This window comes from Bos grunniens, chromosome 6 (genome assembly GCF_055505025.1).
Source record: "Bos grunniens cultivar Pamir isolate PY7600 chromosome 6, Bosgru_T2T1.0, whole genome shotgun sequence".
NCBI lineage: Eukaryota > Metazoa > Chordata > Mammalia > Artiodactyla > Bovidae > Bos > Bos grunniens.
Window position 1 is genome coordinate 51,276,477 of NC_141170.1, and position 25,429 is coordinate 51,301,905.

Here is a 25,429-nt window from a genome sequence, read left to right on the forward strand (position 1 = left end):
AACCTGGCAGAATAGCCGAGAGGGAAACAGGACCTCTTGCCACTTGCCTCAGGTTGTGCTGAGAATGGTGGGGAACTTGGAGCTGCCTGTCCAGTAAATCCCGATCTTCAGCTTTTAGAAACTGGCCTTCTAAGCATCTTAGAACACAATGGAAAACTCGCTTTATAAAAAGCTTCTGTGTGGAGACTGTATAGCTGCTGTTAACATTGCAAGTAGGAATATAAAAGCAGTATTTGCCTGAGCAACGCATATGATGTTGTGGTCCAGAACACCCGCCACTTGTGACGAACTGGTGATCTTTTTCCCGTGATGTGTGTGTACATGGGCAAGCAAAGGGAGAAAGGAGCATGTAGTAGACTATAGATACTGCCTGCACACAAATGTTTCTCTACCTCCAGTCTGGCACTGCAAAACACAGCCAGCAGTTCTGATCCCTGAGGGCAAATCCAGCATGCTGTTTTCAATGGCAGGGGCAGAAAAACTTAAAGGAAAAAAATGGTTCTCGTTTACACACAAACTGCAGACAGGTATTTTTTCCCTAGGAGGCCCATCTTTCTTTAGTAAGTACTAAATATCTACCACATGTAAAGGCCTATGAAGAATGAAATGTCAAACCTGGTTCTTATTCCCTAAATATTCTAGATAGGAATATTTAGGAATAGAAGTCTTTGTGCTTTATGTAAATAATTAGTAACAAATAATTAGTAACCAAAGTAGGGATTATAGTATAAATAAAAGTACTGGCAATTAAAGAGACTTCCCAAAGTCGTGTAGGTCTAACAGAGAATGGGTGCAAACCAAATCTATGATTTCCAAGAAGAGGTCACTTCTGACCTATAGCCAGTAAGACCAAATCATATACTTTACAGCAGAGGTACTGTTGCAATATGGTGGGACAAGAATGTTCTTTCCAGAAAATTGTGCTGAATCAATTAAAATACTTGTATGGAAGAGAAAAATGAACTCGATTCCTTCATAAGTAATCATGTCACTATTTTTTATCCTATCCCTTCCTTTGCTTCCTTTCTTCTTTTCTATCAAACAACTATTTTTCATTATTCAGTTTTTGCCCCTCTAATAGTTTTTCAGTTGTATCAATACATTCTTGTATATTCCTTGAGGCTTCTCAGAATCACAAGTGAAAGCCTGGGGTATTCATCAGGACCCTCTCTCTTGGCTGGAGTGAACAGTTTTTGTCTCCCCAGCACCATAAGACCAAAAAGCCTCTGTTTACCTTTTCAGCCTCCCAGATGCCACTGCTGGCTTTCTTAGCCTCTCCTCCTGCGCAGGATAAACACAGGAACGAATGCCCCAAGGGGAAAGTGCACACGGACTGCTGGGCTGCCTCCTCTGCAGCTCCCTCTTCTCCAGGATCTTGACCCTTAGGGCCTCACTACCTGTGACAGCCCTGCTTTCCCAGCCCAGTGAAACTACAGGCCACTACTTTTTGTTCAGCTTCTGAGCCCATGGACAGGAATGAGCAAATCCCCTAGAGTAACGCTGGAATCAAAGTAGGGCTCTCTTGATACTTTTCTCTAACTCCCTAAATATGGCAGTTGGATATTTCCTGTCAGTTCTTTGGACTTCCTAGTTCAACTAGTTCTCACTCAGCTTCCATAGCTGTCCTTCGAGGGCAGGCCTTACATAAGCTACTCCATCACACCCAGACGCCGTACCTCTCCAGTTCATTTTTAACCTTTATTTGAGCCCTGAATTAAAAAAAAAAAAAATCCATCATGATAGGAAGACCGATTAACCTGTGAACTGGAGGTTATTCTGTACACAGACTGTCTGCTGTGTTTTGTACACACTGACCGGGAAGCTGTGGACCTGTACTTTTCAGGCCAGTGTGCAGCCACAGCACAACAGGGTTGGGGCTTGTCTTGTAACAGAATACAAATCAGAATTATGTTGAATAGTGCCCCCCCATGCCCTATCATAGGCATACAGTATAAAAAATATATTTAGTAAGAATAAGCAGTTAAAAATTTTTTTCATCAGCATACTGGACACACTGGGCTAGACTTGTGATGATGATGATGAACCATATAGGCATTCTAACATTTTGTGTGAGCAGACATTCATGTACAGATTCCATGATAGATGTCAGCTGAATTTTGCTGATATAGAGAAATCTGCTGACTAGCTTTTGACAATGGCTGCCAGCAGCTGTATCTCACTACGAAAGCTTTAACATGTTTTTCTTCTGACATGCTGTCAAGTACAGAGCCTAAGGGCCCAGGCAGGCTGAGGGGCTGGGATAAAAGGGACAGAAGGTCAAAGAGACTGTTTTGAAACAACCGAGACACCTAATTTTCATTCTTTGCGTGTAGACCGTTAAGCTACAACTGAGAATTTCAAATGTCTAATAATGAAATATTTTCAAAGAATAAACAATGTAGCTCATGGTTTTTCTCAAAGTCCTAATGAAAAATGTCCTAGTTTCATATATATAATTTCAAATATAATTCATATTATATATTTGATAATATTATATATATTGTAATTTTATTATGTTTAATCTGTCACATAAGAAAGAGCCTGGCAGTCAAAAGAACTGATTATTAATATCAAACTATCAAAACCTAAGTGCTTAGCTTGAAGGCTCTTAGCTTTCACTTCAGCTTGGAAATTCTATGAGTCCAGTGTTTTCCCCACTAAACCACAGTACTGTTATTTTCTTTTTATCTGGCCAAGGAAAAGTTACCTTAAATAAATTATCCATCTTTAGGACTAGCCCCTGGATAAGAAAATCATATTTGGCTTCTGCAACCAGTATCTCTTTGGAGATAACACATTTGCCATACATTGCTGTCCAAAAAGGAAGAAAAAAAAACCCAAGATTTTAAATGGATTTTCGTTTCTGTTTCACTAATTAAAAGTGACACACGTCTTCTGAGAATTACACTTCTGATAAACGAACAGACCTGGTTAATTCTAAGTTGCCTTTATTAAACTAACAAGAGGGGAAGCCCACTTTTCATTTCTCCATCTTACATTAGACACAGGTCAAGTATAGGTTGTGAAGATTGCCAGTAAAATCTACAAAAATGAATATTCTTTACTGAAATGGAGCACCACAAGTCCCTGGAATAGAAGACAGCTGATTGCGTTTCCATTAATAAACTCTCCCCAGTATGTACATGTTGCCACGTAGACAGCCTCCTCTGCTTGAGTTTGTCGCATACAAATGATTCTGCTCGAGTGGAGATCAAAATCTGTGTCTACAACCAATCCTAGAAATTCAAGTTCACTTTTTAGGATTTTTGTTCTGTATGTGCGGGCTGTTATAGTACCAGTTTCATTGTGTACTATGCAATTACTGTATTAAAATTGTACTGTTACTTATTTCTTCAGTGGTTAGACAATTGTAAGAGGACATTTGGTGCCAAAGAAGACATGTATAGGATAAACACAGATGCACAAGTAAGTTTCTTGTTCTTAGTTTTGCTATATTTCTGTATCAGGTAAAATAATGTATATGCTCAAATGTCCTTATTTGCTATTCCTAAAAATAAAGAATACTTGTAACATTTTTCATTTTTATTATCAGAATAGTCTTTGTAAATGTTAGGTTCAGTGGAATGTTGGCTTAGTAATGAAAAACTCACTTTAATAAAAATGAACGACCAGCTTGTGACTGAAACTTAATAACATTCAATAGATAAGCTCGATGAATATCTGGATAGTCCAGGTTGACTTTTAGTTGCGTCTGCCTCTTTAAAAATTTTTTCATTCTGCGTTAGATTTCTACAGATAAATTGGTCAAGAAAGCAAACTGGAGTAATACATTCATATTAGTCCTTCCAAAGATGAAATTCTGGTTGGATAAGTTATGGTTTTTGCTAGTAAAATTCAGTGAAAAAAATAGTAATATAGAGAAGAGTGCACATATATAACACATATATTAAATGAGGATAGAATTAAGACCTACAAATTATTTTAATAGAAGTGTAACTTTATAGGGGGAATATGCATTAATTAATAGCCTCTGCATTTGACATCAGAATTCTAATCTTTTACAATGTCAGACTGGCATAAAAGTTACTGTAGTACTGTAATAAAAATTTGAAGTTTTACAAAACTGAAATGTTGAGAAAATAGCAGTATATGCTCACTAAATGTTAACTGTTTGCCAGGCATTGTGCTGAGCATTTCATATTCATTATCTCTACCCATACAATTTCATCTAGTAGATGCTATAATTATCCCCATTATGAGATAAGGATAAATAATAAGCAATTAATAAATATTTTTAAATAAGGAGAAAATATATATGCAAATTAAAATCGAGGCTCAAAGAAGCTAATTTATCTAAAATCAGTACGTAAATAGGATTAAGATTCAAACCTAGAAAGGCTGACTCCGAATCCTGCTCTGTCATAAAGAAATTGTCATGTCATCCGTGTAAAGAAAGAAACAAGGCAAGATAAGGGATTAATCCCAGACTAGAATTAGATCCTTTGGTTCTAATTCTGTCTTTGCCACTATGGCTTAAACAAGGAACAGACTGCTTTTCTCATATATAAATTAGATGATTAGACTAAGTATTTCTTGTATCCCTTCTACCTGATGACAAGGAGTTCATCTCAGCAGTCTATGTCAATTAAAATAGCTTGAGGTTTTCTACTGAGTAAAAAGTGAAAACTCTTTACATTTAAGCCTTCCATTTATATCTTAGCTCTCCTTTCACATTCAGCTCCTTGAGAGGAGAGGTCTCTTTTTATGCAACATTATGTACTGTCTGTTCCTATATACCAGTATAGCCATTTGCCTAATAAGCACTCAATAAAGATAAATGAAAGGATTGTATATATGCAAATTTCAACATACTAAAAAGCAATATTTTTAAAGGTACAGTGTTAACATTTTGTGTGATCTAGTAATTCAAAACTAAGAAATTAATTATGTTTGTTATTTCCTATAATTGTGATCATTATAAACTTTATCAGTGATATCTTTTCCATTACATCCTAAAGTAGATGCTATGGATATATGTGTATGGAGTCAGTTTTTATTTATGTTAATAGAAATGAAAATATATTTAAAATTCATAGTTTCTATACAAAACAATATGAAGTAAAACCTCAGAAATTTAGATATGCTAATGTTTGACACTGGATTGTGCTCAACATTCACGGAATGACCATCCACGTAATTTATGATAAGTAGTTCAGAGCTAAAGTTCACCTATGCTTAGCAAATCCCTTCTAAATTGATAGCAATAAATGTTATATAAACAGTGCTTCAGAGGAAACTATTTAGAAAAGCAGATTTCAAAGGGATTTCCGAATATTTCAAAAGCAGTATTTACATATGATGATTGCTGTTTTAATTAGAATTCTTCTCCTTTAATGAGACTAGGTCTAAGTTGCTATAGATATTTTCATGTAATAATTTTTAAATATTCCATAAGCTGGTTGGTTGATTCAAACCTACTTGGGTTAAATTTCTGAGGTTTAGTAAACTTCATTTGAAATGCAATTTAAAACACACAACTGCTCTCAATATTTTACCTTCTGATTCAGCGCTAATTATGGTAACTTGTGATTTAAGTAGACAGCAAAGGGTAAGAAAGCCAGAATTAGCCATGTCAGAGATAATATTCTCATGGGCAGATACTTATTATATAAAATTATATCCCAGTTCTCTTCTGAGAAGTAGGAGTAACTCATTTCTTATTGTAATTGGAAGTTTTCCACTTTCCTAACAGAAATTTGTTACATTTAGCTTTTTTTAAGGCTATAAAAACCCAGATAGATGACCACTTTCACTAGCCAACTTCCCAACATCCCACTAGTTTGATTTTATCCTTTGTAGCTTTTGCACAAGAAATAAACTATAGCCTAAATGTAATTTAGCTGTTATTTGGCAAAGAGTGAAAAAAAAAACACCCTGGATTGTTATAGAAATGTCTAAAAAAACTTTATTCTGGAAATGGCATCATAAATTTTTCTTTGGGGTGTAATTAAATGTTCTTCAGTTTGCCTGGGACATCTGTGACCCTAGTTAAAATGATTTCTTACACTAATTCTTGGTCTTTTTCTTCCTTTGTATTTTTTGTGACCCGATCACCTTCTTGCTTAGCAAATGGAAATTCTAGCAGTAAGTGACCTGTCTTAATTTATAGACTACTTATCCATGTCAGACAAACTGGTTTCATTTGCCATTTGTGACCTCGCAATGATTTATCATGGACTGCTTTAAGAGTAGTGTATGCTTTAGTTCTGCATAGCCCTAATCCATGAAATGTTTTAGTCCTACAAAGATAATGAGGTTTTATAATTAATATGTACAACTAGCAGTTGCCTTTTTACACATCTCTAATGAATCTCCTTTTAAATTTCTTAATTTTAATAATCCAAGAGCATTTGTTAATTTGTCTTATTTCAGTGAGATTATAAATTTTTTTTTTTTTTAGAAAAAGGAATTAATTTAAAAAGCAAACTATTCTTACATTTTAGATGAGAGGTTATCCAAAGTTTTACTTTTGCTTTATCAAGCACTTGTTGATAAATGCAATGAGATGTATATCTCAGTGTAGCAAAAGTATATGAATTTGTAAATTATTTTCATTATGAAGTTAAAGTTTTAAGTTCTAGTGAATCCTTTTTAAAGCAATCTATTTATTGCCTGCTAAAAAATTCTATTTGTCTAATGTGAAAATGTATCACACTAAAAATGAACTATGTAACCAATAATCTTTAAATTTTTATTTTAATCCCAGTCTTCAGAGCATCTTTCATCTGTTTCGTCAACTTCATACCATATTAACTTGCTTACTGCAGAAAGATAAATCTCAGAACAATTTAAAATAATTACTTATAAATTTTTATTGGAACTTTGTTGTCTCGTGAAATATGGAAAATAACACCTAAATTTAACATGGTGTTATTTATTTCTAGGAACTGGAGCTCTGTCGAAGGTTATACAAATTGCATTTTCAACTGCTGCTTCTGTTCCAAGCCTACTGTAAACTTATCAACCAAGTTAACACAATAAAAAATGAAGCAGAGGTAAATATTCAGTTGTACTAGGCATTAGTAACTGATCGTACAAAATTAAAATACATTCATACTTATTTCCTTGTGGGAGTGCTAAAGTCGAAAATCACTTATGGAGAGTGGCTAGTGGGTCTTTTTCCCCCCCCTAGTTAAGTATTATCAGTTTTTGAAATGATGTGCTGTTTTAGGACCAGTTAGGAAATCTGAAAGCAGATATCCAGCGATCTTAAAAGGTTTGAGACCTTAAAATTCCCAGTAGCAGCAATAGATCATCTGTAATCAAAAATCAAGTGAAGCACGTCAGTTCAATAAAGACAAAATTGTATTATGAAACCCCCTAACATCTTGTCCATGTAGTATTTCTATAGTTCTAGTAACTCACACAAGAATAAACACATCAAGAACACTGCGAGTATTAGAAATCATAGCATGAATAGATTCAAAGGTAGGGGCTTTAGAATCTTTCCCTCTTGTAAACCACTGGTACCAGAACTATCACCAAGGAAATCACTGCATTTTCTAAATTTACTTAAAAAAAAAATACATACATACCGGTTTATATAAAATACCCTGGAGAAATAACCCTTTAAAATATAAAGACATCTCATTACTGTCAATTATTTTTTTTCATGATCCTCCCAGAATTCCAGGCCTTATGTTACAAAACAATAATATAAATGTATTTTTACTAAGATGAAGTATGTATAACATGTTATCACATGTTAAAATACAGACCAATATAAACAACCTATTGTTTTACTTATTACAGTGTATTGATAACATTTATTACATTTAAGATAACCTGTTGTTTTATCAACAGTATCTAAAGACTACTGTTTGGTAGCTGAAATTATTCCAGCTGAATAGAGAACTTGAAATATTAACTGTCCTAAGTTTAACAACTGAAAATAATCTTGAAGGGAAAATATTACCATCATCAGATGTAATTTCACAGCTAAGTACTCAGTATTGTTACTGAATATACAAATTTGATCCTTTTAAAGTATATTTATTTCTTTTAGGTCTTCAACATGTCAGAGGAACTTGCCCAGTTGGAAAGTATCCTCAAAGAAGCCGAGTCTGCCTCAGAAAACGAAGAAATTGACATTTCCAAAGCTGCACAAACTACTATAGAAACTGCCATTCATTCTTTAATTGAAACTTTGAAAAATAAGGAATTTATATCAGCTGTAGCACAAGTCAAAGCTTTCAGGTAAAATGTGAAGGGATTTATAGGAGATGCCTTTATACCTAGCTGGAAATTTATGATGGAGTTTGGGTTTTCAACTTGATGTCTCAATCTTTGTGAAAGGAAAACATGACCTTATTTTGTACACTTATCAATGCAGTGACACCAATTTTAGACTTTGTTCATTATCTGTGCTACTTTCAGTAATATTTGTTAAAATGTTAAAACAGATCCTCAGTGATTCATAAGGAAATTACTTTTTGTGAGTATTAACCTAAAAGTACTTAATCTGGAATGACTGCTGTGGTAATGTAAATGTGTGCTGTGTAAAATGTACAATCAGGACTTACAAATACTGTCTTCTTTCAGATCTCTCTGGCCCAATGACATCTTTGGCAGCTGTGAAGACGCCCCTGTCCAGACGCTGTTACACATCTATTTCCACCACCAGACGCTGGGCCAGACGGGAAGCTTTGCAGTCATAGGCTCTGACCTGGACATGTCAGAAGCCAACTACAAACTGATGGAACTTAACCTAGAAATAAGAGAGTCTCTACGCACGGTGCAATCATACCAACTCCTCACACAGGCCAAACCAATTGGAAATTTGGTGAGCACTGGATTTTGAGAAACTTCAGGCATTCAGGAAAAGACTGAACTGAAGATGATTAAGAATATTAACAAGCACCTTTTACGGACCCTTGCAGTTCACTGACAGCTTTTTCTGGCAGCATCCACAACCCCAGTGTAACTAATGTCAAACTTTCTCAAGGTAAAAAAGAATGTCAGAACCACATCTGAAGGGGAAAAAACTAATCATCTTAACAGCTGCCAATACCTCCCACAATAAGCGTATAAAGAAAGAATTTTTTTAATGACTTTACCTACGTGAAAAGAAAAGGGCTAAAAGTGATGCATACAAATACAATACTTTCTGGAGAAAGAAAAGAATTCTAAGGATGTTTGCAATAATGGCCTCTAATACTGAGACATTGGAAAGCAGGTAAAATGAGGCTGAAATCGAGGCTGGTTCATTTTAGCTGAAGACCTGCAGAGCTGCTTGGGTTTCTAGCAGTCACAAGCATAATCGACAACTGATGCTTAATCATCTACATGAAGAACATCTATTCGGATAGATAGACACAGAAAGACTTATTTGCAAAAACCATTGATTTTTTTTTTTTTTTCCAATATGTGGGATAAGGGCGTGGGTGTTTTGTTTTTTTGGTCTGTATAAGGAATTGTGTGTGTGTGTGTGTGTGAGCTGAGATGTGTGCATATGTGATAGTCATATTTTCAAGGTATGGGTGTTTGGTGATAACGTCTCAGAGCATGCCTAAAAGAGCACTGCAAGATTATTTTTGAAAAAATTTATTTTATTAGATCTAACTCTTCTTAGTGTGTAAATGTTAGGACATTTTAATAATATTTTAAAACTGGGCTTTCCCAGTATTTCAAAAAGAAATAATATATCTGTTAACGTTATTGGAATGCTGCTCAGTTCTCTGATCAGTGCTTATGTTACAATTGTTGATAACTAACCAAAGTAGATGCCTGCGGAGACTTTAAAATGTACAATAAAGATGTATGCTGCCCGTCAGCGCTTCTCATTAGAAAAGTTAACTTATTTTACTCCATAATTATTATAGAAACTGTATAGATTAAAACTGGTATTTTCTTGTACATTTGTGCAATGCACTGTTATACAAGAAGAGGTGTACAAAGCTAAAGAAAAAAACTGTGGTCATTGATGGCAGAATATGTGACTTGCAGGCCCTGAAAGTCTGCAGAATTCAAGGAGAGAGATGCAGATGCATTTGTATATGTTTATGCAGGACTCACATGTTTCACCCTTAAGGAACCCGGGGCTACGGGGGAAGATGAAAGGAAGCCTGAAGACTGACTTAACCAAAACATGCAATACACTTATTCACTGTCCAAGTTTGCAGCATAACATGGACTGGATTTCTCTGTCCTTTTTTTAAAATAGCATTTTGTAAAAGAAATGAATGTAGTCCCACAAATTCCTCTGATTTGAAAGGAACACCTTGTATTTTTTATATGCATCTCTTATCCACTGTGACTTTTCTTTTAAACTGGGCTCTGGGATTCCAGAGTTTAGAATGTAGAAATGAAATGCTTAGCTTTGCCTTTTCTTGGCGGCGTGGACCCTGCCAGAAATGTAATTATGCTCAAGTGCATTAACTGAGGGTGCCGCGCACGCCACTGGACTGCTGACTAGAGTTATGTTACCTATAAAATTCTGTAACTGGTCACAGCACATTCATAATCACTGTATTTTTTGACCCTGATAAAAATAATTATTTTGATGGTGTTCTGGTACTGTAAATGGTGTCCTTTAAATTATTTAATGACTTCTGGGTGTGGGGCAGGAAGAGAGCAGTGGTGTCTGGAGACACACCACACTTTACATCCTATCTCACCATCCCCTATTTTTCTCACCCTCCTTATATCCTTTTTGTTAAAATAAAAAGCATTGTAGCTGTTGGTCTGTGTTGTATTTTAAGAAAGGATGAATGATTATAGTGTGCCTCATTAAGGAACTTTTCAAATGTTGCCTTGACTATTTCTAAAAAAAAAAAAAAAACTGTCCTTCAAAAGGGGAGAACACATTTAGTTCAATTGACTAATTACCCAAATCTTCCAAACACTGGAAATTTCCTTTTCCTATTCATATGTGCTGCTACTGCTACTGCTGCTAAGTCGCTTCAGTCGTGTCCGACTCCGTGCAACCCCATGGACTGCAGCCTACCAGGCCCCTCCGTCCATGGGATTTGCCAGGCAAGAGTACTGGAGTGGGTTGCCATTGCCTTCTCCGATTCATATGTAACTAAGTCTATTAATAATGTAATAAAGATGAATACACCTGCAGAAAGCAAGATGCAGATATAAAATCATTAGGATTTCCCTCTACAAATCAGATTTTCTTAAAACCTATATTTTGATGCTCCTTGTCCTCTGGATCCAAAGTGTGCATTCATTAACAAAATATATCAAATGCTTAATTTATTAAACACCTTATTTAGTTTCAATGAGAAACCAATTTTTGTTCATTTACAACCTTTTTCTTTTGCCCGCTAAATTTATCATTTTTAAAAGTAAGTCTGTACAATAACATGAGATACTGTGGTTTCTCCAAAGGTTTACATGATTTAGAACATATTTTTACTTTTAGTAGTGTAAGATGGGGAGGGTGTGGTGTCCCCCACCCCCACAACTGTCCATCATAAATTCAGAAAACAGTTACACAGTCTCAGGACACTCACCAGAGCCAGAGTGAGCATCCATCCCTCCTTTTGGTTTCTGAGAGCTGCTTATCCACCAGCATAATCTATACAAGAGGAGATAATAATCGATGTCAATATAGTTGTACTTTATGGCATTTTTATTTTTAAATTTTCAAAATTTCAAAACTGTCACTTTAGCAAATGTAAGAAACATAACAAAACTAGAATCACTTCCCCTGATACCAAGAGAGAATAGCATTCTGGGGTATTTCCTTCTAGCCTCTCAGACTCTCTCTCAGAAAAATCACATAAATCTCTAATTATACATCCAGTTTGACAGTGCTTCATTGCCAGAATGTTCTGACGATAACTCTCATCACAAGTTCTTGTACCACTTTGTTCAGTTTCTGAAAGGCCACTAACTCTAAGTAAAACATGCTCTGATCCTGGCTTTGCTCAACTGTAAAATAGGGTTAACTGCGCTATTGGGAAAAGTAATGGCCATGTTAAGCCTAAAGAATGATTAATAGCCGTATTAATAACCATTGAATTTGTCCTAGGGCTCATTGTAGGGCTCATTTCTGTTGTTCCTCGTTTGTTCATCAGATGCTTAGAGTAAATATGTACCTCTTGCATGTTATGTAAGTCAAATTGGTTTCCTATCCGTGTACCTACCAGTGACCTCACGATGAGTTAACAGCATTAACACAAAACTCATCACCTTCAGCCACACCTTGTGGTCCTCGTCCTGCATTTCTCTTTGGCCCCACTGCCATTTGATCTTTGCACGACTTCTTATGGGTTTACGAGGATACATGGTATTGCCAGAGTGATTTTTTTTTTTTAAAGGTGAATCTGTCACTAAGGCCCCACCACAGCTTTAAAGCCTTTCAGTGGATCCTGATGACATGCGAGGACCAGTTGCCCCAGCCTGGGCCTACCAGTGATGCCAGCCATCACACCCACCCCTGTCCTCCAGTGTATTCTGCCACTGGGGCCTCCTGGCTTTCTCTACCACTGGGCCTTTGCACATGTTAGCCTAGTCTGGAAAAGTTCTTTCTTTCCCTCTTCGCCTAATTCAGCTCATCCAAACTTTAGCTCAGCTGTAGTGTCATTTTTTCAGGCAAGCCTTCTCTTCCCTCCCCAAGTCAGATCCCTTTTGTTTTCTACCAGGTGCTAAGGGGCTCTTACATAGTGCATAGCAGAAGTTTTGTGCAGAAATTAATGGGCATACACCCACTACACAGGGCAGAGGCCACAGCCATGTTTCTCCATGGGAACTGCAGGGCTGACTCAATTGTTTTCACACTTCAATTACATAAGCAACATCTGGGGTGCTTATTAAACACTTCACCTCCAGGTAGTGATTCAGTAGGAACAGAGGCCTAAGACTCTGCATTTTTACAAATACCAGGCCATGGGGTTAGAGGCCTTCCCCCCACTATAAAAGGTTCTAGAGACTTCAATTTTAGTTTCTTTTACTCCCCATATTTGTCTACGTACAAGCATCCAAGATGTTTAACAGACTCACTATATACACGGTTGCTCTAAGGTAGTAAGGGTTAACTGAAGTAGGATGGTTAGAAATTTGGAGGGCATAATTAGCACCTGGTTCCAATTATGTTGTTTCTGTAACCAGGAAACCAATAGCTCTCAACTCTGATTTCATTAGAATCCCTCCTGTCATACCCCACCCCCACCAATGCTCCAGGGTCTCGGTGTTTTCTTGGTAATCTAGCAGAAAGCTATTAGGCACAGTTAGGATAGTGCTAAATGGTGCCAAACACTTTCCACCTACAGAACTGCAAGTCCACAATGACAAAGGCTAAAGCTGCCTCCAACTTCATCTTTAAATACATTTAGGAGACCTTATTTTTTTTAAATGTTCCATTACCAGCTGAAGTTCATTTGAAGTTATTTAACATCTAAAAACTGCCCTCGGCGCCCCCCACCCATTCCAGTCCACATCTGTTCCGTATCTGTGACGCTGTCAGCAAGTCAGGTTCTCAGAGCCTTTGTCCCTCAGCACCTACTACACTGAGGTAATCTGGAGGCCGTCCACTCCCGGTTGCGACTGGGTTACCCATCGCCCCTGTCCCCTCAAACATCAAGGCCTAGCTCTGCCTTCACCTCCTGCAGAAGAATGCTCATTTTAATAGATGGCTTTTTTGTTCAATTAATTTCTTATAGGCATCAGACCTACAAGCAATAAACATCCCATCAGTGAGCCCCTTCATACTGTCAAGTAATGACTAGCCTAACTCAGAGCCTGGCTGCTCCATAAGCAATGGACAAATGCTAAAGTAACAAGCACAGACCGTTAAGACAGGCTCTCCTATGGATTTTATGCAATGTATCAACTGTTTTGCAATGCTTTTATTTTACAGTTTTGCCAAACAACAGCCTTTCACGAAGTATTTCGAGGGAGCGGCAGAAGAGGAGGAGGGACATGGGGGGCAAAAAAGCTCAGCTCGCTTTTCTGCTCCAGCAGCACACATTCACAGTGGGACCTCAGTTTTCTTGGGTTTTTTTCCCCCGCCATTCACTTAAATGATATATTTGAAACTGAAAGTGCTATCACAGGATAGGCGTTTGCCTTTGCATCTCCCACACAAATCTTGACGGTGGGGCCTTTTGGGGTCCACATGGCGAAGTTTCACTGGGCAGGAGCATCTAGTCTGTTTACAATTCTGAAAAAGATCAAAGTGAGACATGCATACAGAAGATAAACCCTTGGTGATGTCCTGGAACTTCAAAGTTGTTTCTCTAGTCCGTTCAAATACTAACTGAATGCACACTAAGCAAGGTTCTGTCCGCAAGGACAGGAATGGGAGAACAGAAGCACTTCCGTCATGCGCTCCTGCTCCCATTTTGCATAGGATTCAATTCTGAATTGTGAAGCTTCTTTTGAAGACGTTTTAAGAGGAAATCTTTTCCTACCCTTGAAGCCAGGGTGGAGAGCCACCAGGTAGGAGAGAGGAGTCTGACAACAAAAGTGAAGGTGTGAGGCCAGGAGCTAGTAGCAGGCCCGGCACCAGTGGCTGACCTTGGCCCTCTCCCTGCTGCAAAGGACCTCAAGCTGAGGCAGAAGGCAGAACAACAGCTGCTGGGCCAAGAGCAGAGCTGTGAGTGAGTTCGATTTCCTTGTCCGATTCCTCTCTACTTTAGAACTTGCTCTACTCTCAGAGTCAAGGGCATTGATTAGGCTGTCTCAACTGGCAAGCCAAGGTCCGCTAGCAGTGTGGTAACAGCCTAGTCTGTTCTTCCCTCTCTGATTATCACAGTCCATTATCACAAGGCAGTGCTCATTTAACAAGCAACCTGTTACCACTCAACCTGACATTCCTTTCTGAACTAAGGCAAAACAGAAAGCTCTGAAAAACTCGCATTTTTACTAAATACTTATAACTTGGGTACATGCTTCATGAAATGTATTTGCATAAAATCGTCAGCCTCTACTACCTCATGTTAAAAGGTATTCTGTTCTTTAAGTTTACTCTCTCCTGAACTGGACTGAGTGTCAGGTAAAGCAAACATTCTTCCACGTTGCAAATGAGACGACAGTCTCCAGAGATGTTCACACGACCAAGGTTTACAAGAGCAGGAGGAAACGATCACCGAGGCCTGGCTTCCCAGTTGAGTATTATTTCTACAACTCCTTCCAGAAAGGAATCAAAACCTCAGGTCACTGGGAATCTAGGCTCTCTTAGGAAAAAATATTCAAGAAACTACTCCTAAACCTTCTCATCACTATCTAGTTCACACATAAAATGCAAGCGTTCAATTTACTTGGCAGGTGATATCCTCCACTCGGTAAGGGTTATAAGACTTCTGGCATGTTCGGCAAAACTGCTTGTAGTAAACCTGATGGGACAAAGGAAAAACTTAAAGTCCAAACCCTCCTGAACCTTCCGTCAGGATGACGCTGGTGACAGGGCATTGCTTACCTTGTTAGTGCCCTGTACACACCACACATAGGCACTTTCCCAGCGGATATTGCAGTCCTTGCAGTGATAGTAGCCATACTTCTGCTCTAAGAACTGAGCGAAAGAACAGCAGAGTTTAACCAACTTGCCATCAGAATCAGCCTTCATCTCAAGCAGCCTGGAAAGGATCTGATACTTAAAACTGGCACTCTGCTTCAGATCATGGAGGAAAGTAGAATCAGGTTCAAGGTGGTCTCCAGAAGGTAACAGTTAGGAAAGCTAATAGCTTAATCAAGTATTGAATAGAAAAGCATGGGCCCACAAAAGTTTGTGTTCCACATTCACTTGGTTCAAGTAGCAGTTTACTAAGCAGGTGTTTTCCTGCAGACAGGCAAGGGGAAAGCCAAAAATACAGGGTTCCTGAATCTTGGGATTCTGGAGGGAGGGTTTTTCTTTCTGTAAAATAGGTCTGATCTTAGCACACACACAAATGAGGTAGTCAAACAGAAGAAATAAGACTGCACCCTAAAATAATCTTGGGTGAACACCTTGAAAAAAAAAGCTCTTTATGTTGCTAATTAAGTTTCTACCAAATGGTGCTGAGAGTTGAAAATATGGATAAGCCATTAATTCATACACAATATGAACAAAAGTAGTATTACCTTATTCTTTAAGTTATTCTCAGCAACAAGTTACAGACAAGTTTTTCAGGTTAGGTCTTTAGGATTGGAAGGAACTTTGGAAGACTCAGCATTTTCACAGGTGAGCAAACTCAAGTCCAGGAAGGTTAAACGTTGAGTATCAACACAGTTTGGAGCGGTCATAGCTTGTGTACAAATCTGTTTCACTCTCTTTGCTTCCCGGACCCCGACTAAATAGCCTTGAGGGCTTGGAGGAGATATCAGAAGGATTCCTCCAGGCCTCTTACTATTTCTCACGTCTTTCTCCTCCGCTGGGTTACAACCCCTCAGTGCGCTCCAGCTCTTTAGCGTTCCGGCAACTACCACATGGCCCTCCACGCCTGCTGCTCCTGGGTAGCAATGCACGGCAGTGCGCACGCTCCAGCAGTACCATCAGATTTCTGAATAGGGGTGCGTCTTAAATGCAAGGTAAAATCCTGACCAGGACCCCAGTAGTCAATGGTTACAGTTTCTAACACACTGAATTCAAAACAGAGAGTGGGATCCACGGGAATCGACTCTCCTGGCCAATAAGTTCACTTTCTCATGTTCTGAGACCCATCCTGGATCATCCAGCGTACAATGTATTTGCTGTATACAGCTGACTACACTCTGGCGGTCAGCAAATACTCTCGGAATAAGAATGTTAAGAGCTTTTCTACAGTCACCCCTGTGCAGCTGCAGTTCTACGATAATAGCAACAAGCACACTACACTCGATTTAATGCTGACGGAGAAAGACTTCAGCAGCCACCGAAAGGCACCGAAGCTTGCCGGCGCGTAAAGGGAGCGCGCGCTACCACGTGTCGAGAGCAGCCGAGGGCGGGCACCCGGACGCGGATGGGAGCCAACACAACTCTGGGGGATCCCCTGCCAGTTCCCGGGCTGACTCGGGTCTCACCTGGAAGCGCAGGCGCTCCTTGCTCGGCTGGGGGCTCCGGGGCGACGATCTCTCGCCAGCGGTGTCCGGGACCCTGGCAACGGGCGGGGGCTGCTCGCGGCTTGCCGGTACTGCGGCCTGGGCCTCGTCCTCCTCAGGCTGCAGCTGCAGGGAAACCTTCCTCGCCGACCCGTCTCCCTCCTCGGGGCCTCGGGGCCTCGCAGGTGGCGGCCCTCGCTCAGTCTCCGGCTCCCCGGGCCTCTGCTGGCCCGCCGCGGCCTCGGCCCCCTCCAGGAGGGTGGCTAGGCAGCGGGAGGTCACGGGCGAGTACACAGCCAGGGTGCGCAGGAAACGCACGCGCCGCGGGGCGCGGCTCGGCGGGCTGTCCTGCTCCGGGCCCCGGCGGGCGCGCTGCGGGGAGGCCGGGCAGCTGCCGCCCGCGTCCGCCGCGCCCTCGGGATCCGGACTCGGGCCGGACTCGCGGGCCCTGTGCCCCAGCGTCCGCCGCCCCAGCGAGCACTGCACCGATACGTCGCGGAACGGGTTCACCTGCACCGCCGCGTCCCGAGTGCTGGCCGGGCGGGGGCCCACCTGCGACAGCAGGGCCATGAGCTGCGCGCGCTGGTAGCTGTGGACGTACTCGGCGGCCGCCAGCTGCCCGTGGCCCGGGAACGACGACGAGGCCGCGCCGTCAGAGGAGGAGGAAACGGGAGGGTAGCCCCCGCCCCGGGGTCGCCAGCCACCCTCGTCCGCCCCGCTTTTTCCCTTGGCGGCGGCGGCCGGGTAGAGGCACCGGTACGAGTAGAGAGCGCACGCCGGGTACAGGTAACCATCCAGGACGACGTCCCCCAGGGCAGCCATCAGTGTACCCCTGCCGCCTGCCCGTCGGCCCCGGCGCCCTAAATAGACGACCTACCAGGGGCAGTCGGACGCGGGCCCCACCCCCGCGGCCAGCGCTGTGCTGGGGCAGCGCCCCACCCCCACCCCCCGCACCCTTCCCGCCACCCACTGGTGTCCTAGCTTCCTCGCCGAAGGGTTCCCTCCCCGACCTTGGTGTGGGAATATTCCACACCCGGAGGTCGGCACGAATATTCTTAAGATGATCTGCAAAGAAAGCTTTCTTTGCGATGCAAAACTGATCTGGAAGTGAACTTGCCCCAGGTGAAGAAGATACCCGCAGAACCGTCCCGCGGATTAACCGAGCCAGGTGATAGCCGTTCCTCGGTTATTGTCTGCGCCGCCTTCGAAGCTGAGGCTAGGCTGGGTGCCTCTGGCTAGTGAGCAAAAATGAGAAGGTTTGGGGAGACTACTTGGGGTCTGATAACCTACGATCTCAGATTATATGTTATTTAATCATCTCAGAGTTGCTCTGAGAAATCTACGCATTGAACCCTTTCAGTAAGTGCATAGGGAAAGCACTCTAGGGCATCGTATCTAGGCTAATTGTTTTCTCCCTTGGAAGACTTACTCCCTCCCCGCCTCCCCGCCTCCTCCGTCCCCCGCCCATCTCAAATGGTGACCAGGAGGTGCTGTTAAGTACCACCAGGGATTGCTCTTCTCTGGGGAGGATAGTCGTTCCACAGATTTTTTTGACCAAATAAACTTTGCAAAGGAAAACTGATTTAGACTGTGTTTACATAAACGCTGAAGATGGAACCAGTCCCCAGTTGAAAAGCAAGTGCCTCGTTCACTAGAAACATGTCGGCTGTTCATTACAAATAGATATCAGATCAAGTAATCAAATACATTAATGTAATTTTTCCCTGATTTGAAACAGGTTGGACAATGAGATATTATATTTCATTGTTTAATTGACCTGTTTGGGGATTTGTCTGAATACAGGTCAAATTTTAACAGTGTCAAGTATTTATAAACTGAGCAAGCACACTTTGTTTTAACAACAATTACATTCAACTCAATTATGCTTTACAAATATAGCATGTTTTTACTCATATAAGATAGTGCATCAAAATTCTACATTTCCAAGACCCTGTTTAACATATTTGAAACAGTCATAGATACTGGTCATGGTGAAAACCAAAAAGCACACTTGTTCAGGCCAGCAACCTCGCAGTCCCAGGTGCAAGTTACTTCACAACACTGATTTGTAGTTTATGTAAATGCTTGGGTAATATACCAATGCAACCTTATGGTGGGTAGATCAAAATCGTTACATGTATAATGATGTGAACCAGCTGTTGTTCTTTATGTAAACCATAGACACTACCACAGACCATAAATATGAAGTAGTATTTCAGCAAGATAAACTCTCCTGTGTATCTCCATATTTAGAGTGAAGTCTGAGTGGTTTCCATCATAATTAAATTATCTGCTTTCACTGTGCCATAGGATGTGTCTGCCATTTCCTCTTCTTTCAGTTTCTTATAAGAAATATCTGTATCTTCATCTTCATCTAGAGGATCTTGCTTGTGCAGTACTCCGCTTCCATACATTTTATATATTAAAACAAAAATCCCTGCTTCTGCAGACTGGAAAAGGGCATAAAGCAAGGGAAACATGTACATACTTCCTATGTTTTGTGGTGGAAATGCCAGTTTCAGGATGGCGGTACAGAGCTGCACATTTTGGCTCCCTGTTTCCAGGCTCACGGTCCTCTTGCAGTTGGGCGGAAGATGGAAGAGAGTAGCTAAGCCGTAGCCTGAGGCATAGCCTGCCAAAGGCATAAAAATCGCTACCACGTAAACAGCTGCTGGAATACTGGCCAACAGTTCGGGTCCTAACATAGTGCCGGTCAATATGAAAAGGACCACCAGCGTCATTAGCAGAGACCACAGGGAAATCTAGTAAAAGAAAATAGAGAAGCCATCAAAAATAATTTGTGGAACTTCCCTGGCAGTCCAGTGGTTAAGACTCAGCTCTCCCAAAGCAGGGGGCATGGGTTCAGTCCCAGGTGGGGGAACTAAGATTGTGCAATGCCAGTATGGTATGCCCTAAAGACAACAATAAGAGTTGCAGAGGAATTCAAACAAGGGGACCCTGGACTCTTGGAAGAGGCGAGTCATCTAGTCTGATCTCCTACATATAATGAAAAGTTTTTGACATTATTTTTGAGAATGGGTAGATCACCTCAGGAGGCATCCAGGCCATGTCAGATAGCTCTGTTTGGCGACCTGCCCTTATGTCTAGTGTGCCTTCTATAACTGCTAGCCACTGTCTTGGATAGACATTCAGGAGCAACACAGACCAGACTACTCATCCTAAAAACAGCCTACACATGTTTAAAAATCAGTTATGAGGGGAAGGTTATTACTCTTCTCTGGGGGCAGATTGTCCCAGGTTTTCAGCCTCCATCCCGTAACTCTGTTTTGGAGTCCAGATTTGTTCTGAGTACTCAGTCCTGTCTGACTCTTTGCAGCCCCATGGATTGTAGCTCACCAGGCTCCTCTATCCGTGGGATTTTCCCAACAGGAATACTGTGTGTAGGTTGCCATTTCCTCCTCCAAGGGATCCTCCGGACCCAGGGATCGGACCCGCATCTCTTGCATCTCCTGCATTGGCAGGCAGATTCTTTACCACTAGCACTACCTAGGAAGCCCGACTGTTTTGAACATTTTTTTAATTTGTAAATATGCCTCTTAAAAATAGGGTGGTTAGAACTGAGCCCAATATAACAGGTATAGTCTGATGAATGGAGTAGACAGATGGATATTACTTCCCCTGAACAGGACTCCATGTTTTCCATAAGAAATTAGTTCTAGTTTTACACAGAAGATAAAAGACTATTAATTTATGCAACTGAGTGTCCAATATTTTTAACTTTCAAAATACTTTATATCTCAGAGAACTGTTAGTAATACCCAACAATTACCAACTCAGATTAGGTTAGAGAAAAGAAAAAACGTAAACATAAGATGTGAGGAATTCTTTGTAGTTCTGCAACTCCCTCCTTTTTATCTATTGATGAGAAACCTCCCACCTGTCTCTAGTGGTGCTTAGGAATTATTATATATAATAGAAAGATTTTAGATACAAAACAATTTATAAAACAGTGTGTCATCTTGATGTCTGACTGATACATTTCACTCATACAAGTAAGAAAGGCTTGTAAATAATAAGATGGAAACCTAGAAATTCTTCTTGTTCTTCAGATTGGCAGTTTGTTTTTTTTCAGTGGGGCAGAGGGTTGGGTGGGTGTTTGTGAGGAAGACAACAGTTCCAGAGACATTTAAGTGTTGCTTCTGGCTTCATAGATGTATGTGGGAAGATAATCCTTTGGAGTCTGTGGGATTGGCATATACTCTTTAAAAAATCATTCAAAATTTATCTGGGCTGGTCAAAAATCTATCCTAAAGGGTACGGAAATAAAATTATAAGATACTCATGCTACAAATGTACCAATCAAAACTTTTCTTATATTAAGTTTCAAAGTGTGTCTACATCAAAAGCTTTGACAAGAAATCTGATTCTTCATTGTGAAAATAGTGGCTCTGAATCATTTCCTTTGAACCATTTTAAATCATTTGACATTTAATACTCATTTTAAAGTGTTTGCAAAAGTATAAAAATATTATGAAGCTGATCTTATGAGTGTGCTAGTTAAGAAATGAGTCCAGCTTTAAGTTATTGGATTGTCTGTTATTTAAATATATTTATCTATTTTTAGCATGGGAATAGGGTTTTGATTGACTTTCTCTTAGAATTCCTAAGGTTTTATAGTAAATGCATCACATTAATACTCTTAGCTTAATGATCAAACTTATTAAGTTCTTAATGCTCTCAAAAATAATCTATAGTATATTATGTTTAACATTAAAATATTTATGTTTTCATGTACATATATATTTATTGGGCTTCCCTGGTGATTCAGACAGTAAAGAATCCACCTGCAATTGTTACATTCAAAGAATAGATGTTTATTACAGAGCATATTTTTTTTACTCAAGGTTGAATATATGTACTGAAAAGAGCCCTCTATTTTTCATATTAAAGTTAGCCCCTCTGTATAATCAGATTATTTTAATAAATAAAATAAGTAAAACACAAAAGATTATGTCATCTTAAATCCACATAATTTAAACATTAGGGCGAGCCTTTTTCTGTTTTCTAAAGGAATTTGCATATACACTTTATAGTAATTAGTTATATACTTTATTTAACTTCCTAAAATGAGAATCCTGTTCATGGTTTACTCTTATTTACTACTATTTTTGAGTTTTCAAAGAAAGTTTAATTTACAAATATTTAAATCTTTCTCCTCCAATCAATTTTTACAAAATCTCTACTGCTACAAAAAGCATCACTTTTTTAAAATAAAGCAATATTGGAAATATTGCACAAAATAATAGAAATCTCATCCTTTCACTAGCTTTAGAAATAATATGATATATTGCAATGGGGAAGGAAAAAAGAAACACAAATTTAGTAATGGTAATATATTCTGCATTATTTACCCAGGACCTAATTTTATTTTGTGTATTCTATTATATTCCACGATGTAATTTTTGAATTACCTTTGGTCTTATTAGTGTAAAGCTACTTTTAGAAAACTAATAAAACATTTTAAAGGAATCTGCTACAGAGTTTCTCAGAATTAGAGTTCCACTTTTAAAGAACAGAGTAATGCATTTCTAAAATACTGCACAAATCCAATTAAAATAATTTTACTTCACCTGCTTTGATTTTTAGTAATACATGACTTCTTAGTGAAAAACATGTTGCCGTTTAATTGCACAGTCATCTTTTTTCTTCATGATCTGTTTCCATCCTATGAGTACTGATAGTTATGCTGTTTTTAATAAACCTTGGTATATTAATTAAAGCTGTTATTTTTAAAGTTCCAAAAGATGGGATGGAAGTTATCTTCCTGGCATAATTTTTTAAGTTTATCCATGCAAGGGCTGCCCAGTCCTTTTCTTCCTTATCCTTCTTTTCCAAACTTCTCACCATTTCAGCCATGGGTCGGAGACCAAGGACCCTCTACGAATGTAAAGGAGGCAAAGGGAAGAGTGACCTTACCTTCACAATGTAGTCAGCCACCCGGCTGTATCTATAGCGAATGAAGACGCCCAAACCGATGGGGATGAGAGTGCTGCAGAGGGTCAGGATCACTGTCCCTATGGGTAGTAACTGCACCAGGGGAGTGTCGATCCAAGGCCGGCTGTAGATCCACAGGCACAGGGGCATCAAGACCAGGGCCAGGAGAGTTGAGGAGATGGTCATGATGATACTGCAGGAAAGGGAATGGACAGAAGTTGGAACAGCTTTGAGCCAAAGAGCCTTGCTTGCACACTGGATAAAGGAGAAAGAGGGAGCCTGCAAGCCCCCCAGTTTGAAGTCAGGGGTGAACCTGCTTCATCTCAGGGGAGCACCAAGAGAGCAGCATGTCTAAGCCCAATTGAAATAGGAACTCCAGGTAAGAGATAAAAAGAATCTCAGGACTGTGGCTCTCTGCTTTCTGCAGCCTACTGCACTGGTTACCCTCTGGATGATTGTGAGGGCAAGGAATATTTTTGTTATCTTTTCTAATCCTCCAAAGCACCCTGAAGGACATGGTAAAGCTGCTGGATACTACTTGTTGGACTGACCTCAATCACAACCTTATATATGAGATTACTTTCTTTATTGGAGCCAACAGTCCTATTTTGCTTTTACATTTCCCGAGAGTCCTGGCTTCAGACTTCCCAGTTTCCTTTGTCTTCTGGGGCCCAGACCTGCACTGACAGTGCAACAGTCAGGGCGGGTTGGGAGAGAGCTAGGGGTGAGACCCCCAGACCTCAGAGCACCTCTGTTCCCATCTAGATCTTCTCCCCTCCAACCCTATCTCTTCTGCCTGGACATCACCCTCATCTCCAGTTTCTTTGCAGCTCTTCCGCACCTCATGCTAACCGCCTCTACTTCCTCCCTCCTTGGTCTTGAACCCGTGGCTGTAAACGCGGTTGACGGCGATTAGATAGACGGCTATGGGACCGTAAGCAGCTCCGTACCTGAGGTTCATGTCGCCGTCCACGAGCAGGGACATGAGGTTGGAGAGATTCCCGCCGGGACAGCAGCCACACAGGAGCACCGCCACGGCGGCCGAGCCGTCCAGGGAGAAGGCGAGCGCCAGCAAGAAGGCCAGCAGCGGCAGGAAGCCGAACTGGCAGAGCGCGGCCAGCAGCGCGCCCACCGGCCGGCGGACGTGCGCCCCGAAGTGGTTCCCGTCCACCGTGCAGCCCAGGCCCAGCATGGTGATGCACAGGGCGGCGCCCACCAACACGTTCAGCCCATGGTTCAGCGGCGTGTCCCAGAACGGGGGCTCGTGGGCCGCCTCGGGCCGAGCGAACAAGGTCGGGCTTGGGCCACCCGCGCCGCCCGCGAAGCTGCCGGCCGTCGGCGCCGGGGTCGGAGTGGGGCCGGGGCTGAAACTGACTCCGGGCCCGGGTGCCACACTGAGCACGGGGCCGGGGCCGGCGCTGGAGGCCGGCGCGAGGGGTGCGTCCGGGCCGGGACTCAGGCTGCTGGCGGTGGGCGACAAGGTGTAATTGTCCGGGGGCAGTGTGGACTGGCCAAAGAGCAGGGTGCCATTGTCGGTGCCGAAAAGCAGGGTGGCGTTGTCGGTGCTGTCCATGGCTCTGTCGGGGGAGGCAGCGGATCTGGCTCTTGCCTGCCCTGCGGACGTCTCTTACCTCCCGCCGCGCGGGCCTCCCTGCGCCTTCGATCGCCACCGCCGTCCGTCTGTCTGTCCGCCAGTCCGCAGCTGCCAAACGGAACTCAATTGCAAGGCTCTGCTGCGCGCGGCTGACGTCTGGGGCGGCCGGTTGGTCCTCGGCTGTGGTGGGGCGGAGTGGGCGGCGGGGGCCGGAGAGGGGCGGTGGAGGGTTGGCCGGCGCCCGCTGGCTGGCACTTAAGAAAGCGCAGCCCCCGAGGGTGAACCCAATCGCTGGGCCCCCCGCGCCCGCAGGCCCCGCCTTCGCCGGTCGAGTCCCTCCTTTTAATCACCAGTAAGTGGTTCTGTAAGAGTGTAGCCAGGGGCGGAACAAAGACCTGACAAAGGACAACAAGAAGAAAAAAACAGAAAAAACCGTGCCTGGCTGCTGATCAAGTTCTCTGATGGTCTCTGTCTCTTTGATAATGAAATCTGGACATCCAGACACATAAGAGAGAGAGAAAGCTGGTCTATGCACGCACATACATCATACAGACTGTTCAAAGAGCCTGCAACCCCGAGTGTTGCGAGGGATGCTTGACTTCATAGGAATGGCTCTCTGGTAGCAAGACACAACACTTGTGTTCTGACAACGTAGAAAGTAATAAAATATATTGGTGGGGTTTGGGCCAGGTCTTGTGCAAGTGCGTATGCATTATTTTATTTGATTTTCTCTCAGCAGAGCCTTGGGAGAGATCCTGTTAGCTCGATTTTTCCACACCAGGAATCCGAGGCACAGGGAAATCTCAGCCTCATCAGCCAAATCCACAAGCACCTGACTCTGTTCATCGGGATATGGTGTTAAAGCACTGCAGGGGAAGAGCTCTGCTAAGAAAAGTCTCCGTGAAAAATGTGTGT

General features: G+C 41.6%; 3 protein-coding genes across 24 annotated transcripts in view; 1 reads left to right on the forward strand and 2 right to left on the reverse strand.

Moving 5' to 3' along the window:
• FRYL (FRY like transcription coactivator) overlaps positions 1-10,701 on the forward strand; it is a 269,726-nt gene extending 259,025 nt beyond the window's left edge. For 13 of the 19 annotated variants that reach the window (XM_086405843.1, XM_086405844.1, XM_086405842.1 and 10 more), the window contains 5 exons: positions 3,358-3,426; positions 6,088-6,105; positions 6,906-7,016; positions 8,027-8,217; positions 8,563-10,701. In XM_086405843.1, coding sequence (XP_086261969.1) covers positions 3,358-3,426; positions 6,088-6,105; positions 6,906-7,016; positions 8,027-8,217; positions 8,563-8,821 — 648 coding nt within the window. In that variant the 3' untranslated portion in view covers positions 8,822-10,701. Of the gene's footprint in view, positions 1-3,357; positions 3,427-6,087; positions 6,106-6,905; positions 7,017-8,026; positions 8,218-8,562 lie in introns of those variants that run through there. The other 6 variants (XM_086405846.1, XM_086405837.1, XM_086405838.1 and 3 more) reach the window with 2 other exon arrangements.
• Positions 2,932-17,900, reverse strand: ZAR1 (zygote arrest 1). 3 transcript variants are annotated; one of them, XM_086405856.1, is made up of 5 exons: positions 16,948-17,896; positions 15,389-15,481; positions 15,231-15,305; positions 11,481-11,545; positions 2,932-3,236 (listed from the first exon to the last, which is right to left on the reverse strand). In XM_086405856.1, the coding sequence occupies exons 1-5, from the start codon at positions 17,785-17,787 to the stop codon at positions 3,212-3,214; spliced, it is 1,098 nt and encodes a 365-aa protein (XP_086261982.1). In that variant the 5' UTR covers positions 17,788-17,896; the 3' UTR covers positions 2,932-3,211. The 3 variants fall into 3 exon arrangements, with proteins under 3 accessions (XP_086261982.1, XP_086261984.1, XP_086261981.1); XM_086405858.1 differs by lacking the exon at positions 15,231-15,305 and having other exon boundaries at positions 16,948-17,900; XM_086405855.1 differs by lacking the exons at positions 2,932-3,236; positions 11,481-11,545 and adding an exon at positions 13,800-14,131 and having other exon boundaries at positions 16,948-17,884.
• A 945-nt stretch (positions 17,901-18,845) lies between these two features.
• SLC10A4 (solute carrier family 10 member 4) lies at positions 18,846-24,630 on the reverse strand. 2 transcript variants are annotated; one of them, XM_086405854.1, is made up of 4 exons: positions 23,871-24,630; positions 22,903-23,113; positions 20,323-20,435; positions 19,593-19,727 (listed from the first exon to the last, which is right to left on the reverse strand). In XM_086405854.1, coding segments are annotated over exons 1-4 (948 nt in total). In that variant the 5' UTR covers positions 24,494-24,630; the 3' UTR covers positions 19,593-19,726. The 2 variants fall into 2 exon arrangements, with proteins under 2 accessions (XP_086261979.1, XP_086261980.1); XM_086405853.1 differs by lacking the exon at positions 20,323-20,435 and having other exon boundaries at positions 18,846-19,727.
• Between the last annotated feature and the right edge of the window lie 799 nt (positions 24,631-25,429).